The following is a 25,330-nucleotide window of genomic DNA, read 5'->3' as shown; positions in this document are numbered from 1 at the left end:
TTGTTCTTTAGGGAGAGAAAGGAAGAGCTCAGACTGGGAGGTTGATTCTAAAGGGAATGGCTTCCAGCTCTTCAGGGAGGAGCAGCCTGGGTCCCAGCCCTGCTCTCAGGAGACCTGACTGTAGCTTCCTTCTGCTGCACTCTGCACCCCTTGGAGCAAGCATGTCAGCTCAGAAAATCCAGCTGGCACATGCATGCTTCTGCCTTCTCTCCCTTTTGCATGCCTCTCCCGCCCGGCACGAGTTTGACATGCTTGCCTTAGAGTTTGCATGTATCCTTCCTTTTCCTTCCCTTCGATAGGACAGTACAGGGAAGACACGTATGTATGTTTAGAAAGTGGATGCAGATATATGCAAAGCCATGTTTCAAATATACAAGCATGGACTTGGTGTGTGTCTGATCACAAATACCTCTATCCTTTCAAACTACAAATAAATTGTGGAAAACAGTTGGAGAGATGATAGGGTCACTGAGAACGCTAGATTAATGTGCTAACATGGAAATAATTTCAAATGCACTTTACATTGATTTGCATTCTTTATTGCTGGGATCATTTTGCTGCTTGCAGTCATTTAACTATGGCCATTTGTAATAGTTCATGGGTGGGGAGAAGGTCTCAGTCTTGTCTACTTACCTTAAGAAGTGCTCTGACCTTTTCTCAGCAACAACTTTATTTCGCAAGTTGTAACTCTGCACCTGCATGAGTCCTGGGGCTTGGTTCTTAGTCTCACTCGCAGGCACACAGGGCTGTTACTTTCTAGGAAGGGGCTGCCCACAGATCCTGCAGCTCAGGTGACCGTGTGTTTTCTCTTGGTCTTTCCCTCCTACTTCATCCTGAAGTGAACACAGGACCTGCTGTAGTTAGACTTAGTGTACTTTGCCCACCTTGGATACACGGAACTGAAATTCTTTTTTTTTTCTTTTTTTTTAATAAATGAGAATGCACTGAGAGAGGAGGACCAAGTATTACTTGGTGCTCTAGAGAACCATCTGTGGTCCCTGTCTTTCCAACTATTGTGCACTTACTCCCTTTGGCACTGAGTTAAGGTGTTTACAAGGGGGTGTGAGGGAGAGAGGGCAAAAGCATGCATGCGTGCCAACTGGATTTTCCTGAAAATGCTCTATTGCACTGGGGTTTTTTCCATGAGTCATTTCTAGGAAGCCATTGATACTCTGACAGCCACCTTTAGCCAGTTCCCCAGCTGGAGAAATGGGGTGAGAATGCCTCTCTCCCCCACCGTCCTGGACAGAGAGACCCAGACTTACTTTAAAATACTAAAACAGCAAACCTTCAGGCTCCTGGCCACTCCTCCCTTGCCAGCGGGTGGGGTGAGAAAGAAGGCTCCTCTCTCAGGGCCAGTGGCCACCTGTGATCTCACTGGCAAGCAGTCTTGGAATGTTCACAATTGTTACAGCATAACAGTATCTGGTGGCTTGACTCAGTCCCAGGAAACTTGTCTGTGGTCCACATCTTTTCCTGAGGTGCTAGGGGATGTGCCTCCCCCAGTGGCACTTGATTGACCAACAGATCTTACCAACCTAATGAGCAGAGACCACCTGGAGCAGAGTCTGGTGTGCCTAGAGCTTTCTGTGGCTGCTGGGAAGGGAGTAATGTGCTGGGCTTCCCTGGAACAGAACGTGCTCTGCAGGGGGAAGTGCCTGCTTTTCTCAGATGATCTCAGCTTTATGTTGGGCCTCTTGTTGCCTGGGAACCCGAGTTTAAAGCCACATCTGTGTGATGTGGGCAGGGAGCAGTCTCATTAACTTACGCAGCTGCTAATTAGATGTGAATTCTCAGCACGCCCTGGAGGAGCCTCTCTTCAGCTGCGGGGCTCAGATGGAGGCCTTGACCTCCCAGCACATCTGGACTGTCTTTACAAGCAAAAAGGAACCAAGTGTACATCGTGGATGCTGAGGAGGAAGTTAAATGGTTGCGATTAATTTATTCGAGCTTACTTCCTATAGCCATTAAAAAGTCAACGTCTTTCTACAGTTTGCTTTTAGCAACAACTCTAAATCCACAAGGCACCGGATTTAAGTAACTTGAAGTGGTTTAGTGGTTTTACATCTTTATTGACACTCCCTGTCTTTGCACTTAATTGTACATGTCATTCAAGAAGCCCAGCGAGCTCACAACAGTCTCTTGGATTCCTTCACAGCTGGGCAGAGGCCCGGGTGAGCAGTGGTGAACCAGACCTGGGGCCGCAGACTGCAGACCCAGGCTCGTGGTGGCACGTGCCACTTCAGTGTTGAAACTTCTCTCCTGCGTGCGGTATAAATAAACACTAGCAGAGACTGTGGCCACAGGTATCCATTTTGGCCAGCCCTCCACCTCAGGCCTGCATCCAGCAGCATTTCCTTCTCCAGCAGCAGGACTGGATCCCACTGCCTCACCCAGGGCAGCACCTTTTAGGCCCAGCCGGCCCCTTGAGGCAAAGCCAGAGCTTGGGGAGGCCCTGGCTTAGAGGTAAGGGTGTGTCCCAGCTCTTCAGCTAGCCCGTGGGCAGGACAAGAGTCAGTCCTTGCTGCCTGCTGGGGAACTCTACGGTGTGTTCACGGCCTCCAAAGCCAGACCAGGCTGTTAATCTTGAGAGGTGGTGGGACGTCGACAGAATACTAGACCAGTGCTCCAGTTACATACATAACGTGAATAATATTAAAGCTTTCCAGTTCTTACAACTTTCCTTCGCCTTACCTTTCCCCAGTGCCCTAGAGGTGGGAAAGGAAAGGATATAAGAAGAACCCACTAAATGTGGAGTACATTTCGTCAAAGTCCGTGTGAGCCAGCCTGCCCCCAGTCACCACGATGTTGACGCCGTCTCCTGCCTTCAAGTGCACGATGAGGTGGAATGCTCCCGGGCCTCCACAGGTGTGCAGAGCCCCTTGGGGCCGGTGGTATTCCAGGAATTCTCTCTTGTAGCCAGCTGTGTGCAGCTGAGCCACGCTGGCATTGGAGACCGACAAGACGGCTTCCACGTATGTGTCCCTCTCAGGAGTGAGGGTGGCCGTGATCAGGTAGCGCCCATCGTATGGCGCTGTGAAGATCCCTGGGAGGAAGAAGGAAGACACCTGTGTTTATGGGACATCATCACAGTGCTTTGCAACAGGTTTTCAGTTAATGCTTGTGGGAGAGGTAGCCCACCTACACCCACCCAATGATAGGCATCGCTCTTGGCCACTGACCCAGTCCTCTGCAGGACCCACTGTGTCATGCTTATCACATCCAGAAGAGGACAAATACTGCAAAACCTCCAGCCCTTGGTATAATTACTACACCTCACCTACACCCAGCGCAGCCCTAGGAGGAACCTGCCCCTGTGTGCCGTGCACAGTGCAGGAGAGAACCATCTGGCCTTGCTGGGAGAGAGCTCAGTCCTAACACTGGCAACAGTGCGCCAGCCTTGGCAGTGCCGTGTGCACCACCCGGGCTTGGTGAAGACACAGGGCCCAGCCCGTGGCCTGCTCCCCCCTCCACCTAAGGTACAGTGAACAACAGCCACCCAGGTTCTGATTGCCTCTTGGAAGCTTTCACCACTGAAAGTACCCCAAAGCCAACTTAGAATCAGCCTCACAGCTTGAACCCAAAAAACCCACAAAGCTTGTTACTAATGCAGGGAAAACCGCAACCAGCTCCCCTGTGGAGGAGCCAGTACACAAGTGGCATCCCTTCATGGCCAGAAGCTGGCTGATTTTCACTTGGCCAAAGATTCGGAGGTGGGGATGGCGTGCGGAAGAGGCAATGGGGTTTGTAGATGTGCCAGTTGCAAAGCAGCGGTAGGTGGCCCCACAGCTAGAAGAGTGGGCGCCCACACCAAGTGCCGCCAGGAGCAGCCACTGTCCCTTGTCTCTGGGGAGAAGACAAGATTTGGAACATGGCCATAGGCCAAGAGCTGGCAGAATGGATGTCCTGGGGCTGAAAAGGAATTTTGGGGTCTGGGTCTTCACTCTGCCCTGAAAAAGAGGCCACCGGCTCCCTTTCCCATCTTGTTAATCACCCAAGGATGTTTCTTCCATTGACTTTTAGAGTGGAAGGAAGAGGGGTTAGGGGGGAGAGAGAAACATCGATGTGAGAAACGCATCGATTGGCTGCCTCCCACATGTGCCTCTGACGGGGGGCCGGGATAGAACCTGCAGCCCAGGCACGTGCCCTCGACCAGGAACCGAACCTGAGACCCACTGGTGCACAGGCGGACGCTCTAGTCACTGAGCAACACTGGCCAGGGCCCTTCTCCAACTTTCAGTAGTAACTTAAAGCTCCAGAATTCTTTCCTTAGGCACCTGGACCCTGAAGTCAGACCTGGCCCCAGCACTCTGGGTACCTGGCCTTCTTGTTCACCAGGGTCACCTGGAATGTACTGAGGACCTGCTTAACTAGAAAAGTTCTGGGCTGGGGGTCCCAGGGTCATGGGAGAAGTGTGGGTCACCATCCCTGCTTGCAAAGATCCCCTGACCTGTCGGAGGGGACCAGCTGCCCCCCAACAGGGCAGCATGGACTGGGGGGCCCTGGAGGAAGCTGTACTTGAGTTGAAAGCACAGATTGCCTCTCACACTGGGCTGGCATGCCTGAGCCTCATGCAGGGTCTTGAGCTTGCCTGCAGGGGCCCCGGAGCTCCACTGTTCCAGCTTCTGCACGTGACTTATGCTCACTAACACTTAAGAACCACTTCCGGAGAATAAGAGCGATTTAGCCTGATGGCAGGCAGGGCAAACCTGAGTGTGACAGCTAAAAACTGCCCAGAGGGAACTCAATTCCACCTCCCAACAGTCTCCTGCAAATCCACCAGCCACTGTGTGCACGCAGCCCTGGGAGAACCCATGTGGACGCCCAGCTGCTGCCACTTGATGCACTGGCCTCTTCTCACGTCTCAGCTCCTCAGGAAAGAACCCCAGGCCGTTTGGGCCCTCAGCCCCTGCTCAGACTCTGCCCTGACTTACCTCCCCTTTACCCTGGAGACCAGATGCTTATGTCTGACCTGGTGGGAAGGGCTCTGCCTCCAGTCCCAGGGGACAGGCCCCTGCTCAGGTTTTGTGGGCCAGTGGGAAGGAGGAAGCCTGAGCGCAGGACCCTCGGGTGACCTCTGCTGCACTGTTCCCATGGGCTGGGGGACAACATAGGCGGCCCATGCAGCTGAAGGGGTTTCAGAGCAGAAGACCCTACACACAGGGCCACCCTCCTGTCCCGCCCTGGCTCTGCTCATCATAAACCACAAGCTGCTGAAGGAGGCAGGGCAGGGCGGACTCTGCTGCCTGTCCCGGGTGTGACGCCAACAGACTGGGAGAGCCTTTATCTCCACAGTCACATGAACGATTCCCAGGCGAGGGCTGGTATGCTGACATCATGACTGGGAAATGTCACTGCACACCCACCGCCCTGCAGACTGGAGCCCTCTTCACAGCCCACAACGGGGGGCAGCAGCATTGCCAGCTGCTGGGCATCTCTGCCAGTCGGGGTCCCCCGCCCCAGGACCCCACACAGCACACCCCTCCAGACTTACCGGTGCTGGGGTCATACATGTCCCCGTCATTGACCAGCACTTTGTTAAAGAGGACAACACCCCCATCACTGGGGAAAGGCTTCTGGGTGAGCCCCGCAGAGAAAGACACCGGAGAAGGCGCTGGAACCCCTGGAACAGAGGACGGAGTGTTCACAGGAAGGTGGGGTTGGGGCCTGGAAGACGAGGCCTGTGTGCCTGTCTCGGGAGGCAGCCTCGCCACTTTATTTTGCCTTCAAGCGGTAGAGCACCCAGGGACACACCATCCGAGAGCCAGCAGTCGGATCGGCTGTGAGGATGGCAGAACTGGGCAGTGGGACAGGCACTGGCTGGGAGTATTCCTGTGTGAGCCCGTGTGTGAGACACTGTGTATACATGTGTGAGACCACGTGCAACCCTGTGAGAGTGAAGGGGGAGAGACTGTTGGAGCGGAACTGAGGCTGACTGAGGATTTCTCAGAACAAACTGATGCTGTATTGTGCATCATACGGGGGGTGGGGGTGGGTAATGGGAAAGATCTAGGGAGCTGCTTGCTTATTGAACTAGTAACACCTGGACCCCCAGGAAGCTGGTCAGGGCCACACCAGGCGTGGGTGCACCCAGTGGGCCTCTCGGGAAACTCCACGAGCTGGGGTCACGGATGAGGGAGAGGTCCTGTCTCTGGCAGGACTCTGACCCTCTCTGGGGAGCTCAGCCCACAGCTGGCAGGCAGGACGCTGGGCCCGGTCTCCACCCACACTAACAGTCCGAAATGAGGAGGAAGGGACACGCAGGGCAGAGGCTGCCACAGGCCTGGCCGCCTGCCCTGGTCTCCTGGCAGACGTACCTGGGGAGGCTGCAGGAGGGGACCTGGAGTACCCTGGAAAACAAAATGGGAAATGGAACGTCAAGCAAAATCCCACACAGCACCTCATTTTCAGAGCCTCCTTTCTCACTGCTCCTCACACTATTTAGTCATAGAGCAAGGGCACCCCTCCAAGCCACCTTCCTAGAAACAGATGCACCCCTGAACCTGCCTCCTCACTCGCCCACTTACCCCCGGGCAGGGAAGAAGGCCCTGAGGGTGAGCTGGATGAGGGACTAAGGGAAACGGTGAGGCGCGGGGGCTTGCCAAGCCAGGGAGGAGAAGGCCACAGACTGAGTCGTCCACTCACTCATGCCAACGACCCTGCTAGCCCTCCAGGGGTGGCGTCTGTTCACACCTTCCCCTCCAGCAGGGCTGGATGCAGTGTTTGCCACATGGATGGACAGACAACAGCTCCAGTGTACAAGCACCCATGACACGTGAAACTAATAGAAACAAACTGCTTAGAAAACATCTGTTTACATGTCATAGCCGGCGCCTCAGCTTACTCCTCTAAACAGAACTAGTAACATCTCGGTGAGTGTAATTTATTGCACGATCCTGGGGTGCCCCAGGCTCTGGGGTTTGATTCGCATGAACTGGTCCCTCAGGACCTCAGCACATTTGGAGAGCTACCTTTTGGACCTTATACCCTGAACCCTGAACCCACAAGCCCCTGCAGAAGCCCCCGGAGGCTCAGACTAACCCTCCATGCAGTCGCACCCTCTGCAGCTCAGATGTGCTGGCCCCTGTGAGCCTTACCTGGTGCTCCCGCGAAGCCTTCTGTGCTGGGGACGGGCGCCTGCCCCGTCTGGCCATCCACGCCCTGGGGCAGGCCTCTCCCCGACACGCCCATCCTTCCCGGAGGCCCAGCCTCTCCAGTCTCCATAATGACCCCAGTGGAGCCAGGCAGGCCTGTCCAGCCGGGCCACGCTGGCCAGGGCAGTGGCTGTTGGGGTCTCTTGGGCGGAACAGGCTGTTGGCCCGTGTGCAGCTGTTGTCCAGGGTCCTCAGGAGGTGGGGGCACACTGGGCCTCGGCAGCGGCGGAGGCGTCAGCTCCGGAAGAGATGGCTCCGTGGGGACCTCTGCCAACTGCGGGGGCTTCTCGGAGGCCTGTGGGGCCTTCCCTCGGGGAGGAGGCGGGGGTGCTTCTGAGGGCTCCTCCCCTGAGCATTTGGAAAGTGGAAAGAAGTAAAGTTGAAAACCTCAGGCTTGACTGCTCGGCCACTGCCCCTCTATGCTTGGGTGGCTGTCCGAATGTGGCATCAGGGAAGTCAGCCCTGCGCCAGGAGCACAAGAGCGGCCACCACAGCGTGGGCACGGAAGGGGCTGTGTGTCCAGCTGCCCTCAGGGGGCCTGGGAGCCACTAGGCGGCCATGGGAGGCCCCGGCCCAGGGAGGGGGTTTTCAGCCTCCCTCCATGATGGCTGTGCTCTCCCAACAGACCCACGCTTGGCTCCAGCACCGGAAACCTCCCGATTTCACCGTGTAATTATCCCATGGCGGTACCACAAGTTACTGAAAGGAACCGGCTGACCTTACATGCAGACAAGCTAGTCTTGGGGTCACTGTGGACGATTTCAAAAGCTGAGGGCCTCGGTACAGATGCCAAGGAACCCCAAGTAGGTGTCCCCTGCTGGGTCCCCTCTGCAGCCAGCGCAGGCCTTGCCCTCACCACAGCCCTAAGATCCCCAGCAGGGGATTTCCAGCAGAGGAACCTCCTGACTCACGCTTCCTGCCCTCAGGATGGCACAGTGACGCAGCCAGGAAGCTGCCGCCCTGTCCTCCACGAATACGTTCCTGGAACGAGGCTTCCTTTGGAGGCCCACACGGCATCTACAAAGAACCACGCCTGGCCAGACACCCCACCTCCTCAGGCCCACACGGTGCCTCCAATGCCCAGGCTCCAACGCTATAAAATTACGTCCTGGCAAAACCCGTGATTGCTTTTTGAACATCATCTAGTTTGATTTTCAAACTCACTAAAGTAACTGTGGCATAGAGAGTGTTGAAAAGTGAGAAGACTCCAAAATACATAAAATCTAGCAAATGATAACGCAACTCTATTACTAATTCAGCAAAAAGCAACATAATCCTCTTTAGCTATGACTGAGCTGTTTAGCTGGTAATGGCATAAGTACTGACTTGATTTTTGTGCTGTAACGGTTAGGAGTGGGAGAGCCTAATGTACAGGCCGTCTGTCGCTGATAAATCACATCATCTACTTAATATCTAAATGCTACCTATAATATCTGTATGGGAAGATACATAAAGCTAATCAATCACTTTAGAAATATGGAGGAGTTGCACGTGGCTGCCCAGAGAGAGGGTGACGGGGAGACTCGGGCACCGGCACAGATTTTCATCATCAGCTTTTCGGCACTATTTTTCTTGTTTTTATAAAATATAATTGTAGCCAAAACCGGTTTGGCTCAGTGGATAGAGCGTCGGCCTGCGGACTCAAGGGTCCCAGGTTCGATTCCGGTCAAGGGCATGTACCCGGGTTGCCGGCACATCCCCAGTGGGAGATGTGCAGGAGGCAGTTGATTGATGTTTCTCTCTCATCGATGTTTCTGGCTCTCTATCTCTCTCCCTTCCTCTCTGTAAAAATTCAATAAAATATATTTAAAAAAAAAATATATATATATGTATAATTGTAGAAAACACCAAGGGCCTATTTCAGGGGTGGAGAGTGTCTGGCCCTCAGGCCACATGAGACCTCAGAAATCATTTGGTCTGGCCCTGCCAAGGCTTTCGGAGTGAGGTAGTTAAATGTGTGACCAAATATAGCAGCTAGTTTTTTTTTGTTTTGTTTTTTTTTTAAATATATTTTATTGATTTTTTACAGAGAGGAAGGGAGAGAGATAGAGAGTTAGAAACATCGATGAGAGAGAAACATCGATCAGCTGCCTCCTGCACATCTCCCACTGGGGATGTGCCCGCAACCCAGGTACATGCCCTTGACCGGAATCGAACCTGGGACCTTTCAGTCCGCAGGCCGACGCTCTATCCACTGAGCCAAACCGGTTTCGGCAGCAGCTAGTTTTTAAGCTGATAATGTTGCATGGCCCTTGAATGATGCTATAAACATCCAAATGGCCCTTGGCAGAACAAGGTTCCCCACCCTGGGCCCTATTCTCCCCATCCCTCCCCCCTTCTTCAGTCTCTGTCTTTTGTCTTCTCTCCTCCTCCTCGCTGTCCTTCCTCCCAGGGCACACCTCTGCCTGAGCTGCGCCATCCAACATCACTCCTCTCTGCACGTCCCTTTCCTTCCTCCCCTCCAAGTCCTTCCTTTAAGCCCAAGTTTAGGTGTCTCCACCCAAAATGTATAAAGAAAAAATACTTGCTTTAGTCCTACACCCTCAATGAATTACAGTCAGCAAAGTACCTTAAAATAGCGAAGTCCAGGCCCTAAAACTGGCCCTTTTTTTTTCTTCTCCCCACCAAGCCCTTCTAACCAACTGTCTCTCTCTGAAATCCACCATCATTTTCCTGGTCTCTCATCCAGGCACCCAGCCTCATACTCTCCTCCTCCCTCTCTTCTTCCTCCCTCTCCCCCTCCTCCCTCCCCCCCCCCCCTCACACACACACACACACACACACACACACACACACACACTGATCTGTTGCTAAGTCCAGCTGACTCTAATTCTGAAATATTTTGGCTCCTTCTCCCACACCTTTTGCACAATGCCCTTTAGAAAGCATTCTAGTATCTTTTCCCTGCTCAAAACTCTTCAGCTGTTTCCCACTGCTCATCAAGTCAGATTTTCTCTGCCTGGCATCCCGAGCCCCCACCACCTGCCCCTCTCCTGCAGGCGACAGTACCTCAGTGGTGCCCGGCTCTTACCTGAGCTGCGTTCCTGCTGTTTTTTCTCACTCCCTAAATGGCCTCTTCTGGCTCCCTCACTGAGAGAAACCCTCCCACCCCTGAAGTTGCAGCTCAGATACCACCTCCTCCGTGAAGCCATCCTGGATCTGCCCAGTAGGGCTTGAACAATCCTGTCTCTAACCATGAAGCTCTCTGGGCCTCTAGGGCAGCGATCACCAACCTCGGACCATCCGCGGACACTGGTGGTCCGTGAGGCCCGAAAGGTTGGCGACTGCTGCTCTTTCAGTTTCTTACCTGGCCCCTTGCCGGGCGATGAGCACTTGAGGACACATTTAATGATCTTCCATCCCCACTGCCTGGCACCGGTAATGGGTGAATGCAAGGAGGCTGGAAGGATGGCACGTGCTATGGGCCACACCCAAATTCCTGCCAGCATTAAAGTGGCACCCTAATTTTGCCAACAGCTGCTCCTCTGGGTCCTGTTAGGTGACACTGGTATGCAGAGACAGGGACAGTTCTCTCTTTCATAGCCATCTCTCCCTCAACACCCAGACCCAGCATACTGAGGGAAGGCAGAGGGAAAAGAATGAATATACTGCTTGGGCCAAATATCCTCCACTAATCTCCCTGGGGGTCCTTCCACGAGCACTGAGAGCTGAATGCTACACACACACACACACACACACACACACACACACACACACCATCGCATCCCAGCAAAGAACGAGGAAGCTGCACCCGGACGGAGCCCAGCCCCGGCCCCTGCAGCCCACACTCCGCCCGGCACCCGTGGCTCCTGGTGCATACGCTGACTACAAACTCGAAACAGACCAGACAGCATTTTGCTCGCTCCGGAAAGATAACTCTGGCAGTCGGGCTTTCTGAACTGAGCATATGTTTCTCATTCAGACAGTGACCATCTGAGCTGAGTTCATAAGAGCCAAGTGTTGCTGCCCGCGTGTTAGTGCGTGAGGCGTGGTAAGCAATGGGCCAGCCCCACGGGTGCTGGCTCTTGTTCCGGGAACCTGCCCCCAGGGCAAAGCCTCCCCATGGATGGACTTGGTAATAAAAGCCACTCACTCTCCTTAAAAGTTCCTACTAAAAGCCAGTTTCAACTTTACTACAACAAAGACCTGCCTTTAAAAACTACCCAAAATCCATGAGGCTGGTGTGCTAAGCACACGTGTCTTCCAGCTGATTCATGCGGGTTGTCTCCTCCTGCAGCCGCTTGGGAGCCCAGAGGCAGGCTGGCTGCAATGTGAATCTCTGGTGCAGAAGTTAAGGCTCCTTAGCGTGTCCCTGGCATGTTCGCGGTGTCTTCGCGCAGAACATGAGGCTGTGGGTCAGGCCCTGGCCTCAGACGGCGGCATCTGTGTTCGAGGCCTGGCTGTGGGAGAGCCACTGAAACCCCCTGAGCTATGCCCTCCCCCACGACACAGGCCAACCCTGGGAGGGTGGGGGTGCGCTCCCTAATTGCAAAACACTGCATGCGGGAAGTGCAATTCACCAGAGGTCTGGTCAGGGGACAGACCTGCCTGCGTCCTGAGGATGTGTCTGCAGAACAAATGCTGCAACTATGGAAGTGCTGTAAAGACGTCAATCAAGACTTCTGCCTAAAAAATCCACCAAAATGCTGACATGAGGCAGCTAACTAGATGGATGCAGGATGTCCTCAGAGCCGATTACCACACCGAGCAGCAGAAGCTCAGTTTTTGGGAACAGCCCACGCCGCCACCGCCAGGAAGTCCCCACGGTGGATCCCGCACTGACCGCACAGAGTGGCCAGGGGAGGGGCCTCCCGAGGAAACAGCGTGGTTTCCCTGCAGGAGGGCAAGGCGAGAGCAGGCCAGAAGCTCGCCCCCTAAAGGGTGGGCAGGGAGGTACAGGAGAGGCTGAGGAGACAATCTACAGAACCTGCTCCCTCCGGACAACACAGGGAGGGAGAAGGGACTTCACTGAATGGCTCTACTCAGCACACGGGGTGGGGGGCCGGGGGGGGGGGGGGGGGAGGGAGGGAAGAGGAAAAGCCCCGGCTGGCACAGGGAGCTCTGGTTGGTTATGTCATAGCAGGGCCCATGCCGAGTCTCCTCGCGAGGGCCGAGCCCAGTGGGCTGGCCGTGACCACACGGAAGCCCGTGGAATCGGGCTGAACAGAGAAACCGGGTCCACGTCTCTAAAGAGCACAGCACTGATGATACAGCTGTAGTTGCGTATTAAAAGCGGCGGCGGCGATACACGAAGTGGGAAGTATTCACTCTCTGAATCTCAGAGAAGGGCCTCGCCTATGAGCGTCGGCATCACTTGGGGAATTCCTCTTTTGGCAGAAACCCACAGGCTGGTTCTAAGGTCTCTATGGAAAGGGGAGCGGACCCACACCACCTGACTCATGAAGCCGCAGCAATCAAGGCATAAGGAGGGGCAGATCGGTGACAAATGCGGAACCAGTCACCCTTCTGCTGGTGGCAGGTGTCACCGTCGGGGGTTTTATTCTCTCCCCTCGCCTCCCTCCTGCCCGTGTCTCCCTTCCTGGCACAGCCTGTCCTGGGCAGGTGGCTCCTGCTGCCTCTGAGGGTCCTCCCAGTTCCAGGACCAGAGCTGGGGAGGGGTTTATTGTTTTCATCACAAACTTTGCTACAAATTCCTGGATCTCCCCTCATCCCCGTGGAACAGGAATCTCCAGAGTGAGCCCAGGAGTTCTCGGTTAAGCTCCCGGAGGGTTTTGCATGCAGCTGTGGGAGAGCTCAGTCCGCAGACACTGCGCTTCTAAACACAGGTGACGATGGGGAAAGGCAGCTGCTACTTATAACAACTAAAGAGCACTGCAAAGTCAGATGCCCTTGCCCTGGCCGATGGCTCTGTGGGTTGGAGTGTCATCCGGGACATCACAAGGTCGCGGGTTCGATCCCCAGTCGGGGCGTGTATGGGAGGCAACCGATTGATGTTTCTCTCCCATCAATGTTTCTCTCTTTCTCCCTTCCTCTCTCTAAAATCAATTTGAAAAACACACACATATCCTTGGATGAGGATTAAGCAAACAAACAAAAACAGATACCTGCAGGGTCCAAGGCTGTGTGTTGTCTGGTGTTAGTATGGTCTGAGGGCGTGTAGTGTACTTAGTCTTTCTATGTTCATAACACTCCAGGCCCACCATGCGGCTCACACCTAACCTGGTCCCCTGGTCCCACGCCAGCATCAGGCCACTCTCCCAGGCCCGGCTTCATGGTTGGATCGTTATTTGAAAAATCCATGCTTTTTCATTCTTACATCTTAAATTAAGCAACTTGATATTGATGGGATTCTTAACACTGAACACTCCTAAATGAAACGTGATTAATATAACCGAAGTGGTATGAGAAGTTCCCCTGAGACGCGAGAAGACAGAGGTGGGCGATTGGAAAGGGAAGTGATGCTGTGGTCACTAGAGAATGTTGAAACAATATTGTGGCATCTACTCAGCCGGTCCCTTCTTGGAACTGTGACGTAGGGAAAGAGAGCTTCCCTGATGCACAGAAATGCTCGTCTGCCCACCATCTGTACTCGGTGAAGACCCAGGTTTCTCAACCCCAGGAAGTCCCCTTGTCTCCCAACTGTCAGGGGAACAGCAGACGCTGGAGTCAGCGGGCTCAGCGTCTCCCGCAGACAGAAGGCTGGGCGTGCAGGCCGGCCCGGCTGCAGCCAGTCTGGGGTTGAGGATGCTTGCAGTGCTGGCCAGGGGGGTCCTGGGCCCAGACAGGAAATAGACTCTGCCTTCCACCCTTGACTGGAGACTGGGTTCAGTGAAGCTGAAACTGGGCAACTTGGGGGCCAGGTGCCACTAAAGGAAAGGGAGAGGGTGCTGGTGAGAAGGTGTGAAGAGCCAGGGCCCTCGCCCATCTGTGGAAACGCGAGTGAGTGTGTCCAGGCAGAGGGCCCAACCCCTCCAGCCCCGGGGGACAGAAGAGCGAAGGATGAGAACCCTCCTTGTCCTTCGGAACCTAACCTATCCCTGAGTGCCAAGCCTCTAATGGAAGTATCCTACGTGAATTCTGAATGCTAGGGAGGGGCGACTACTAGGCTTTTTACACTTCCTACCGGGTCCACAATTTATCAAAGAAAAACACAAAAGGGAAAGAAGGAGGGAGCAACGCCCTTGCCTGTCGAGAGCATTCTGCAGAGCAGCCCGGAGCCTGACACCCAGAGCTCTCCTCCCACACCCGCTGTGTGGACAGGCCCGCTCACTCCTCGGAGGCTGAAGGGAAAGGGAGAAAAGTTTGGCCAGGCACTGATTGCCCATCCATTAGAGGGGACAGAGGGTTAAAATATGGGTAATATTTATTGCGTGATCACCACGGGCTAATTAATACACCACTACTTAGGAGTGTTAATCCTCAGAACAACTTTCTGAGGTATTGTTATTATTCCAATTAATAGATGCAGAAAGTTAGGCACCAGGCAGATAAATAACTTGCCCAAAGTTACAAAGAAAGTATGGGTTTAGATGGGATTGCAAACTGCTTCCTGGCTCAGAATCCTCTGATAGCTTCTCATTGTACTTAAAACCCAAATCCTTCACCACAGTCTGTAACATCCTGCACGCTCTGCTTCCTACCCCCTCTGCGGCCTCCCTGTCTACAACCTTCCCCCTTGCTCACAGACTTGATCAAACTGGCGTTCTGAGTTTCCAAAGCTGGCATTCATTCCTGCCTGAGGGTCTCAACATGCTGTTCCTGCTACCAGGAACACTTGTCCCACAGATCTCTGCAGGGCTAGTCCCTCACTTTATTCATAGATCTGCTCAAAAGCTATCTCCACTGTGCAACCCTCCCTGACCACTCACTTAAAATATACTGTCCCCCACCCTAGCCAGTTTGGTTCCGTGGATTAGAGAGTCAGCCTGTGGACTGAAGGGTCCAGGTTTGATTCCGGTCAAGGGCACATGTCCGGGTGGGGTGATCCCCAGTGTGGGGTGTGCAGGAGGCAGCCGATCAATGATTCTCTCTCATCATTGATGTTTCTAGCTCTCTCTCCCTCTCCCCCTATCCTCTCTAAAATCAATAAAAATATATTTTAAAAAATAAACTAAAAAAAATATATTGTCCCCCAATCTCTATTGCCTTACTCCGTTGAATCTTTCCTCACACACCGATTACTAGCTGAAATCACATCTTTATTTGCTTGGCTGTGCATTGCCTGTCTTCCCAACTACAGTGTAAGATCCCTCAGTGCTGAAACTCCAGCACCAGGACACGACTCAGAAAATATTCGTTGAATGAATGAATGTGTGAGAGTGTAGGGGGGCCGCTGCGCTGAAGGTGAGACAGTGAGGAAAATACAGTGATTCCTCACCTTTTGAAGGTTAGGCACCTGCCCAAGTACTAGATGAAAGTCATGCACCGTGTGTCCCATAAAATAGCCAAACATCTGCACTAACAGGAGAGACAGGAAAGAGACTTGGATATATTTGAACATCAGCTGAAGCCCCTCTGCCCGCCCTGCACTGGCTGCCTCCTGGATACTTCAGCCCCCAAGAGGGATGCTTCTGAAGAAAAGAATGAGACCTGTGAGGAGGGCAGTGGACTGAGAGGGAACTGTCTGCATCCGGGACCAGCAATCTGGTCACTGGCCACTGCATACACTACATTATGCATTCTCACCCCTGGCCCTTGGCTCCCAGTGGGAGATATGAGGACTGACATTCATGTTCCCTGCCTCCTGACAAATACAAGCCACACCACCCTTCAAAAGCTAACTTGCTTTGACCAACAGAATGTGCAGAAGTGACACCATACCAGATCGGGGCCCAGCCTGGAAGAGGTCCAGCAGCTCCCGCCTTCCCTTATGGCCGGTTGCTGTGTGATAAATCTGACTATCTTGAGACCATCCTACTGCGATGAAGCCCAAGTTAGCCACATGGAGAGAGAGAGGACGGCCAATGGAGGAATCCTGCAGCATTGACATGTGACTGAAGTCTTCCTGGACCTTCCAACCCAGACAGGCCAATGCCAGCTGATTGCAGCCTAGTGAATAGCTCAAGTCGACACCAAGTGGAGCAGAAAAACCGCCAAGCCAAGCCCTGCCTGAGTTCCTAACTTGCAGAATAATGGAGAACAACACATCTTTGTTATAGGTTGTTACATGGTAATAAGTAAGTGATTCATTCGCACCAACTCTTCACCAGGTATGCCCTTCATCCTTCTTCTTTTCTGATTCCTACACATCCCTCAATTAGCCCCAGTAACACTTCCTTCCAGAAGTTTCTCTCATCACTCTACCTCACTCCTCAGCCTCTGAAGTCTCAACCTTGGACTCTCAGCTCAGGTGCTCTCTCCTCTGAGAAGCCTCCTCAACTTCCTCAGCAGCCGTGGGTGCTACTCCCCAAGCCCAGTGCACCCATGAACACGGCATTCCCATGACCAACCCTGTCTGCTTGCTTCCCCTCAGACTGTCACTGTCACATACATAGTCATCCTCATACTCCACACACATAGCTCATTACCGACCGCACAATAAAGGTTCAATAAGATCCTATGAACTAAAAAATAACCCCTACCCCACCCACTGGACCTGGACATACGTCTCATTCAGGTCTCTGCAGACCTGTGTGTCTTCACCACTATGACCGACAGTGCCTTGCAGGTGAAGACTGTGATACTCATCTGAATCCCTCACAGAGCCTTGCACATAGTAGGAGCGCAATACATGTTCTGTTGACATTTTACTAGTCAATGTAACTTACACTGTGATCCTAATGCACCCCTGGATCTCTGATACTCAGGTCACAGATATCCCAGCCCTGGAGGCTACATGAGAGCGGATGAAGCTCTGCTTGATTATTTGGGCTCTTTGAAATGCCCGAAAGTCCACGCATTCCACATTCACAACACTGAGTTCATCGCAAAAGGATAATCTTTTGGAAGCCACACCTCCAACTCCTATTTCAACAGACAAACGTGAAAGAGTCCACACAGCGTCCCACACTGCCCGGGAGTTGCAAATCAACTGGAAATATCTGGTTCAATAGGTTACTATAAAGCACTGTCCAGACAGCACTGTCACCACAAGGGACAATCATTCTATGAACACACACAGTCTTGTGACCGTTACTCAACATTCCAGAGATACAGGAGCTTCGTGGGCCTGGGGAGGAGGCGGAGGGTTATAAATAGTGTGGTGTGATGGGCCCAACACCGGGGCAGAGGCCAGCTTCCTGCTCCTGGTTGACATGGGTAGCTCCTTATCTACAAACCCCTTATCTCTGACTACCTCGGTCCTTCCCCATGCCTCCTGAGGACCTGGCCCTGGCTCTCCCCAGGCAGGCCAGAGCTCATCTACCTCTCATGCTCCAACTGCCCCCTCCTCACATTTTATGTCTCAGCTGGGACCTAATCATAAAATCTTATAGGCTCAGCCCTGACTGGTTTGGATAGAGCGTCGGTCTGCGGACTCAAGGGTCCTGGGTTCGATTCCGGTCAAGGGCATGTACCTTGGTTGCGGGCACATCCCCAGTAGGGGGTGTGCAGGAGGCAGCTGATCGATGTTTCTCTCTCATCGATGTTTCTAACTCTCTATCCCTCTCCCTTGCTCTCTGTAAAAGAACCAATAAAATATATTTTTTAAAAAAATCTTATAGACTCACACCAGGCCATGAAATTTCAACGCAACGCATAAGGGCCTTTCTCACCCGGAGCTGAGCAAGGTAGAGAAGGTGATAAAGGCCCAAAGACGAGGAGAGAAGAAAAGAAAACGGAGAGGACAGGTCAGGAAGTGGTGGGGCGGGGGAGTCCTTCTGTCCAGCTGGCTCAATAAGTCGACGTTCAACCTTGGGAGTCACAAAGGAAATGTGCGCTGGACGGGAAGACAACAGTTCTTGGATGCAGCTCACACAGGTGCTTGAATGCTACAGTGATGTCAAATTCCTTTAAAAGTTCCTAAATACATGTTCTGAATGTTGGTATTTATGTCATTGCTACCCAGCACCAAGTGATTCACAAACCGGCACCAATCTATGAAGCACACTTCGAGTAGCGCTGATGAAATTAATTCCACAAACTGTCTAAAATCTAACACAATGTATGTTGCAAGCACACACAAGAACGATATTGTAAAGGTCAACCTACCTGCTGGTGGCTGAAACTTGATCAGATCTTGCAAGTCAGTAGAAATCTGGAAAACGTGGCTATAGAACTGCTGCACAGAATTCTTCAGGCCAGAAATGTCTCTGGAGTGTGATCGGAGGGTCCCGTTCATCTGCCTGACACAACTCCACAGGCCGCTGACATGCTTGTTGAGCCCTTCCTTGATCCTCTGAAGACTTCCTGAGATGGAATCCAGTTTGCTGCAAGTTTTCTCCATCTGAGACACCCTGTGCTCAACCACCGAGACCTCCCTCTGGACCCCGTGCGTATTGTCCTTACAAGTGTCTAGCTCCGCGAGCACCTGGCTCTGCAGCCTCTGCCATCTCTCCTCCAGCTGGCTGCAGCAAGGAGCCTCGGTGTCCTGGGGAGACGGGAGGGGCTCCACCGTCCTTTCTTGCTCGCCCCCCTTAGGAAACCCATCCACTCCAGCGTTTTTACCTTCCCTACACTTGCTCAGCTCATTCTGAAGATGATTCATATCATCTTCTGTGTGGTTTAGTTGAGAATACAGAAAAGTAAAGTCCTGTTGAAGTTTCTGGATGCTACGTTCAGTTTCTTGAAATTTCCTGTGCATCGTTTCATTCAGAGACTTCAAAAGACTCGAACTATCACCCACTGTGTGGTCTTCTCCATTTGGCAAAGTATCTTCTATCCCATGAAGCTCTCCCTGCAGGCAAATATCCTCAACAACTTGAACTTTCTTCTTCAAGTGGTTTAATTCCACCATGACCTGGTCATGCCCAGCCCCTGACCCACCTGGGCGGGCTGATGCTGGGGGAGTGGGTTCTGCATCAGTGTTGTTGGTCATCTCTAGGAGCAGGCTCCCCAGACGCTCTTCCAGAGACTGTATTTTCTGGTCAAGAAGTTGCTTCAGGTCATCTACCTCTCCATTAATGGTCCCCCGGAGGGTTTCTTCAATGTAAAAGCAATGTTCTTCCGCATTCTTCTCTGTCACATTGATCCTGGCATCTAATTCGTTCCATCTTGCATCAAAGTCCACATCTGGCTCTGGAACTTGGAGCCGGTCAAACTCATTGTCCAGTCGTCCATTTAGCATTCTGGTGGCTTCAGCAACTCTTTCAATTTTCTGGTCTAACACCTTGATCTGTTGCCCAAAGTCACCAGTCTTTCCACCATCACAGCAATTTGACCGGGCTGAAGGATCTTGCAGCCGGGCTCGAAGGTCATTTATTTCTTTTTTCAGGTTTGTTTCCTTCTCTCCTATAAGCTCAATCACTCCCAGATAGCTGCTCCCATAGTCATCACACTGCTGTTGAACACCAATCAGCTTGTACTCACAGGAGTTCTTCAGATCGGCCAGCTTTCTGTCCATTCCCTCCATGAGCTCCTCTCTCAGGGCTTCAATCTTACTATCGACATAGGCTTGGTAGAGTTCATTGGTCGTCATGGTCACCGTAGGGCCCTGGGCAGCCTCCTGGAGCTGTTTAAGCTGCCCTTCATAACCCTTCACTTTCCCGTCCAGCTCTTCCAGCTTGTCACTCTTGGTCTTCAGAGCATCCTTGACTTCAGCCAATTCGGATTTGATGTCCTTCATGCCCGATTCCGTTTTGTTGAGGTCACCAGGAAGCTGGACCGTTTCAGTGTCTCTACCAACAGCACTGTCAGGCACTGGCTGGGGGTGCAGGTTATTGAGCCATGATGCCAGCATTTTGCTGGCATCGTCCTGAATGGTATGTTTGATGTTTTCATTCACTCCAGCAATGGAAGACTGGAGATCAAGAACTGTCCTTGTGAGCCGGAGAACCTTCTCCTCAAGCACCTGGATTTTCTTATCCTGAAGTTCTTGGGGACCCAGTTTTGGATCTGCTGCCCGACTTGGTTCCGATGCACGAGTTGGTGACAAAGTCTTCTTGGGCTCTGAGACTTGGCTTGGTTCATTGTCTGTTACAAAAAAAGAGTTGGATATGACTCAACTTTCACCTTGTTTCTGCAAAGACAATAACCAGGGTACTTACAGAATACACTTAAGCCTTCACTCCCACATCCACTCTCACCACAGGTAATTAGAATGGAAAAGACTATGGGCTTTCAGTCAAACAGATCTCCACTTTCAGTCTGCCTCTGCAGTTTACTGTCTGCCCTCGAACATGTGAATTAACTTCTGTGAACTCTGATCCCCTCATCCATGGAGCGGAGGTACCATCTTCCCTCCTAGGGTGTTAAGAGAATATGTACATGGCACATGATACTCAATGGTCTCTTTCACCCTGAAGGGAAATATTCTTTATCTACTTTATCATACAAGTATCATCCCCCACACTAGTGAACTGCAGCCACACCCCAGTGGCTGACTGCCTACTGTAAGACCACAAGAAGCCACTTTATCGAGATCCACCCATTAGCTGTTGGGTGGTATATTATTCAAGCAGCAAGCTACTGTCCATGTAACTCCTAAATGTTCTTTTACTTTTATTAGCATCCCTAAGCTAAGAGAGTCTCAGAGACATTGTTTAGCGCTGTTATGCAGTTGGGGAAACTAACAGCAAAAGAGAGATAAAGCAACTGATTCTCTTGGCATCTCTTAACAAGGGAGCCATTTGGCCATATGTAGGAAGGCTCACTAAGTCAAAGAATAGCAACTTTGAATTTTTGATAATCCTACCTTGAGAAATATATCCCCAAGGAAATAGTCCAAGAGAAAGAAAAAAATATTATAAAATGATTGTGATGAGTCATAAAGTAAAAATAAACTGATAGGTATAGAGAAAGATAAACTAAAAGGAGGTGATCAAAACCAGAGGCACTGGAAATTAGAAAAAAATGAACAATGCTTTCAAATCTAAAGGGAAATTATTTCCAACCTGGAATTCTGAAACTAGAATAAAAATATTTTTAGACTATAAAATATCAGAAAGTTTCTCTCTCGTGCAATCTTCTCATGAGACTGCCAGAAGGTGTGCTCTACCAAAGCGAGGGAGTGGACTGAGAAGGAGCAAGCGGGCCCAGGAAACAGAATCGACAGGAGAGGCCAGTTCAGGTCGCAGGCAGCAGCTGGGAACAGAGAGGGTGGCAGCCCAGGTCGGGCAGTGAGGGCTCAAGGTGAGATTTCCTAAGGAATACTCGTATGTAACTGATGTACTGGATGTAATGAGAGGCCTTTTAGACAACCAGAGGAGGGTCTGGGTTGAAATAGGGGTAAAAACATAAAAAAACAAGCAACGAAAAATAGAAGATCATTATTCACTTTACAGAAATCAAAAAGCTGTATACGCCTGGCCAGTGTGCTTAGTGGTTGAGTGTCGACCTATGAACCAGGAGGTCATGGTTCGATTCCCAGTCAGGGCACATGCCCCCCGTCGGGGGCAGCCAATCAATGGTTCTCTCTCATCCTTGATGTTTCCATCTCTCTCTCCCTCTCCCTTCCTCTCTGAAATTAACAAATAAAAACTATATTTTTTATAAAGCTGTGTAGGAAAAGCAACAGATTCATAGCACACGACAGCTGCAAACATTCTCTACATAGTTACTACAAAGTAAACAGTAAACACTGAATGCATAAAAACGTGGTATAACCATATGGGAAAGATGGAGGTATATAGGAGCAGTGTGTTGGCCAGTAGATGAAAGGGAGTCAAATCCTCACCTTCCCTGTGAGAAGTCAATAGCTAGAAAGTAAATTATAAGTGGGCACTGGCAGCGTTTAAAGTAAGTATCCCTGGGGAGGGAAAGTGCTTTCCTAATAGTCCTTATAAAGCTCTTCGACTCATTAAACTGCATGTATGTTTAAAGGTAGCTAAAATGAAAACTGAACCTAAACAAAACAAAAATAAACTATTATGGTCCAAGACCATATGTGCCCATCATAGTACCTTCATGAGTTAGTATAACTACTTGTCTCATGTTTGCCTTCCATGAGGCCAGGGACTGTGTTTGCCATGGTCTTCCCATTTCCCAGGTTACCTAGTGTAGCTTCAGAGGCTCAAAAAATATTTGTGGGGAGAATGGATTTTTCTTTCACAACAATGTATATGCCGACTCGGGAAAGAGAGTAATGTTTTATAACAAAATATTAACAGTAGTTATATTTTGATGATGAGAATATTTGTACTTAAATATTTTCCTATGTTTGCCCTGCTGGTGTGGCTCAGTTGGTTGGTGTGTTGTCCCATACACCGAAAGGTTATGGGTTCGAGTCCCCGTCAGGGCACAGATGAGAGGCAACTGATTGATGTTTCTCTCTCTCCCCCTTCCTCTCTCTAAACATATCTTCGAGTGAGTATTAAAAGAAAAGCAAAGGTGTGCTTTGGTGAAATGATCCTTTCTTTCTTAGCAATTCATTGAGTTTCTGCTACTTCACTTCAAAAAGTTAATTCAGAAACAAATTTAAGAATAACCTCACTGGATGCTTGTAATGGGGGACTTAGCTTTGCAAATAATCTCACCCCAAACAGAATGAGGATGATTCTATATACCTATTTAAAAGAATTTTTTTAACTCCTTTAAATTCGGGTTTATGGGAGCTTATAGATGAAAGTAAACACATACAAAGCGTCACTGCTTTTGAATCTCTTCTCATCCCTGCCTCAGGCCATACAAGTCTGAAACTCCCAGCGTCTCCTACACTGACTTCTAAGACCTTGGCTTTCACGGTAAGGTGGCCCTAACAAAGCCATTTACTTGCAATAAGTTTGTCTTCCAATGGCTACTGCTTCTGCAAATAAATGTTATGTGCTACCCATGTCGGCTGCAGGCATAGATTTGCGTTCTTTGAAGACCTCAGAAAGCTCAACAGCGTAGCTCAGAGTGGTGCTGTCTGAAGGAGCGCTGGGAATGCAGTGGTGCCCTGCCCAGCAGAGCACAGGCCAGAAGTTACCTGTGGGTTTCTTCAAGCTGCTCCGAGGCCGGGCGGGCGTGGGACGCAGGGCCTTCCCGGGGTCTCTGGGGCCTTCTTGGCAGTCTGCCCCTCGGAAGCCAGGGCAGCACCTCCATTCCAACTGTGTCACCATCTTGTACCTGGTGACGTATCTGGGTCTGAAGTTCACGCGATACCTGCGGAGGAAGAGGTGGCATCTCTTTACTGGCTCCTGTCACAAACCCCCTGGCGCTTCTAGAGTGGACTCGAGGGACGAGGACCCAGGTCACTCAGGGCCCTGCCTGCTTCCTGCCAGGCTCCTCCATCCAGCAGTGACCTCCTGGGGCTCAGCCCACATCCTATTGGCCTCCTCCCTCTACTTCTTAGGTTCCACCCACCCCCAGCCTAGCACCCCTCCCACTGAGGCTGGGGAAACAGACAACTTAGCAAAACCTGGCCCCACCATTCCCATTGGGCGTGGCCAGTTTTCACAAACTGAGCTTTTGTTTCACCAACAGACTTTGTTCCAGAGTTTGCTGTTTTGTGGACAATTTTTCAGGTGTCACTCGGTCATTGTTTTAAAGGTGCATCCCCCGGCCTGGCCGGCATGATTCAGTGATTCAGCGTTGACTTATGAATCAGGAGGTCACGGTTCAATTCCTGGTCAGGGCACATGCCCGGGTTGCAGTCTCGGTGCCCAGAGTGGGGCGTGAAGGAGGCAGCTGATCAATGATTCTCTCATCATTGATGTTTTTCTCTCTTCTCGCTCTCTCTCTCTCCCTCCCTCCCTCCCTCCCTCCCTTCCTCTCTGAAATCAATAAAAATGTATTTTTTTTTTTTTAAAAAAGAAACATCCTGGCTCCCTTTCTCCCATAGAACCCAGGCATGACCACAGCCCTCTCTCCCTGGCACTAGCAAGATGGCAGGCCTCGAGCTACTCAGGAACTTGTGTTCAGGTTTTTTTAATGCTTTGACTCCTATAGCTAATGGGAGAAACAGGAAGCAGGATTGGAACCATTCAAAAGTCCCCATAGAAAGTGCGCGTCCCCCGATGCACCCGATGCAGGTGCGCATCACACAGACCCTGTGACGAGCTGTGAGGTCTCCACACCCGGCCGGGGCCGAGACCCGCCATGGCCCAGGGGACGGCTCCGGGGCGGCGGCTCCCCAGGGCCCGGCGCACAGCTCAGATGCGAGCGGCTCCTTCGTTTACCCCAGCCGCTACCTCTGGCTCGGAACCATGGCTCTTGAACCTCGTCCCGTTCTCTTCACGTTGAGCACCAGCACTCGCAGCTGGTCATGTTTTTAGGGCCAATTCCCAGAAAGAAAGAGTCTTTGTATCACTTCCCCAGGGTTGCTGCGTGCTGCTCGGGGTGGGGCTCGGGTCGACCAGCTGCCCGGTGGCCTGCGGCCCTCTGCCAGCCAAGCGACCCCGCCTGGGCAGCAGCCATGCGGCAGGTGCTGTTCAGGGTTATGCTCCTGAGAGACTTGTAACTCCTGCATGCAATGGGCTCAGCATCCTCCTGGAGGGTCAAGACCGTGGCACCCAGAACCTGTAATGTACGGTTCTCCACCACCAGCCAGGCCGGGCGGAACCCCAGGGGGCACTGCCCAGCACCTTCCATGGTCCCTGTTCCGCCTGGTGGTTTGGGCCCGAGAATCACTGTGAACACCTGTGAGCAGCTGCTGACGCCTGCGTCTCACCTCGGTGCTGACCGAATTGGTCTGTGGTGGGGCCTGATGTGGGGACGTGGAGAAGGTGTGGTGGGAGCCCTTTTCAAGGAAAACTGAAGAGAAAGCCCAGTAAACAGAAAAGAAGGGCTGCTCAAGGAGGGAGAGGTAAGGGGTGGGGCAGGGGGGGGAGCAAGACCTCCTTCCTGGCTCTTCATTCTCTCCCATCCCCACCCTACCCCCCAGCCAGTCCCCACAATTCAGATTTTCCTCTTTTCACAATGAGAAACAGAGGCTCAGAGAGGCTGTGACTTGCCCAAGTTCCAACAGTCAGGAAGGGCAGGGCTGGGATTGAAACCCGTGTTCTCCTCTGCCCCCTCCACCTCGCCCCCCCCCCCCCCCCCCCCCCCCCCGCAGCCGCGAGCCTCTCTGGCCGCACCCACCCCGAGATGGTCCAGAGGACTCGGTGAGCAGCAGCCACTGTCCCCACTCGGCAGGCATTCGCCCGAGTGTCTAATTCGGCCCAGGTGCACACCACCCTTGGCCCTACCACCCACCCACCCAC

The 25,330-nt window shown here is 52.0% G+C and overlaps 1 protein-coding gene across 2 annotated transcripts in view; it reads right to left on the bottom strand.

The window, feature by feature from the left end:
- Positions 1-314: 314 nt before the first annotated feature.
- The window catches only part of EMILIN2 (elastin microfibril interfacer 2), a 43,144-nt gene continuing 18,128 nt past the window's right edge, over positions 315-25,330 (bottom strand). For both annotated transcript variants that reach the window (XM_070420561.1, XM_070420562.1), the window contains 6 exons: positions 23,116-23,291; positions 18,264-20,183; positions 7,098-7,502; positions 6,318-6,350; positions 5,495-5,623; positions 315-3,046 (listed from right to left, as the gene is read on the bottom strand). In XM_070420561.1, coding sequence (XP_070276662.1) covers positions 2,709-3,046; positions 5,495-5,623; positions 6,318-6,350; positions 7,098-7,502; positions 18,264-20,183; positions 23,116-23,291 — 3,001 coding nt within the window. In that variant the 3' untranslated portion in view covers positions 315-2,708. The remainder of the gene's footprint in view (positions 3,047-5,494; positions 5,624-6,317; positions 6,351-7,097; positions 7,503-18,263; positions 20,184-23,115; positions 23,292-25,330) is intronic.

Source organism: Myotis yumanensis, unplaced genomic scaffold (genome assembly GCF_028538775.1).
Source record: "Myotis yumanensis isolate MYYU_CA2020_CCGP unplaced genomic scaffold, mMyoYum1.0.hap1 SCAF_7, whole genome shotgun sequence".
NCBI lineage: Eukaryota > Metazoa > Chordata > Mammalia > Chiroptera > Vespertilionidae > Myotis > Myotis yumanensis.
This window is presented reverse-complemented; position numbering and strand designations above follow the sequence as displayed.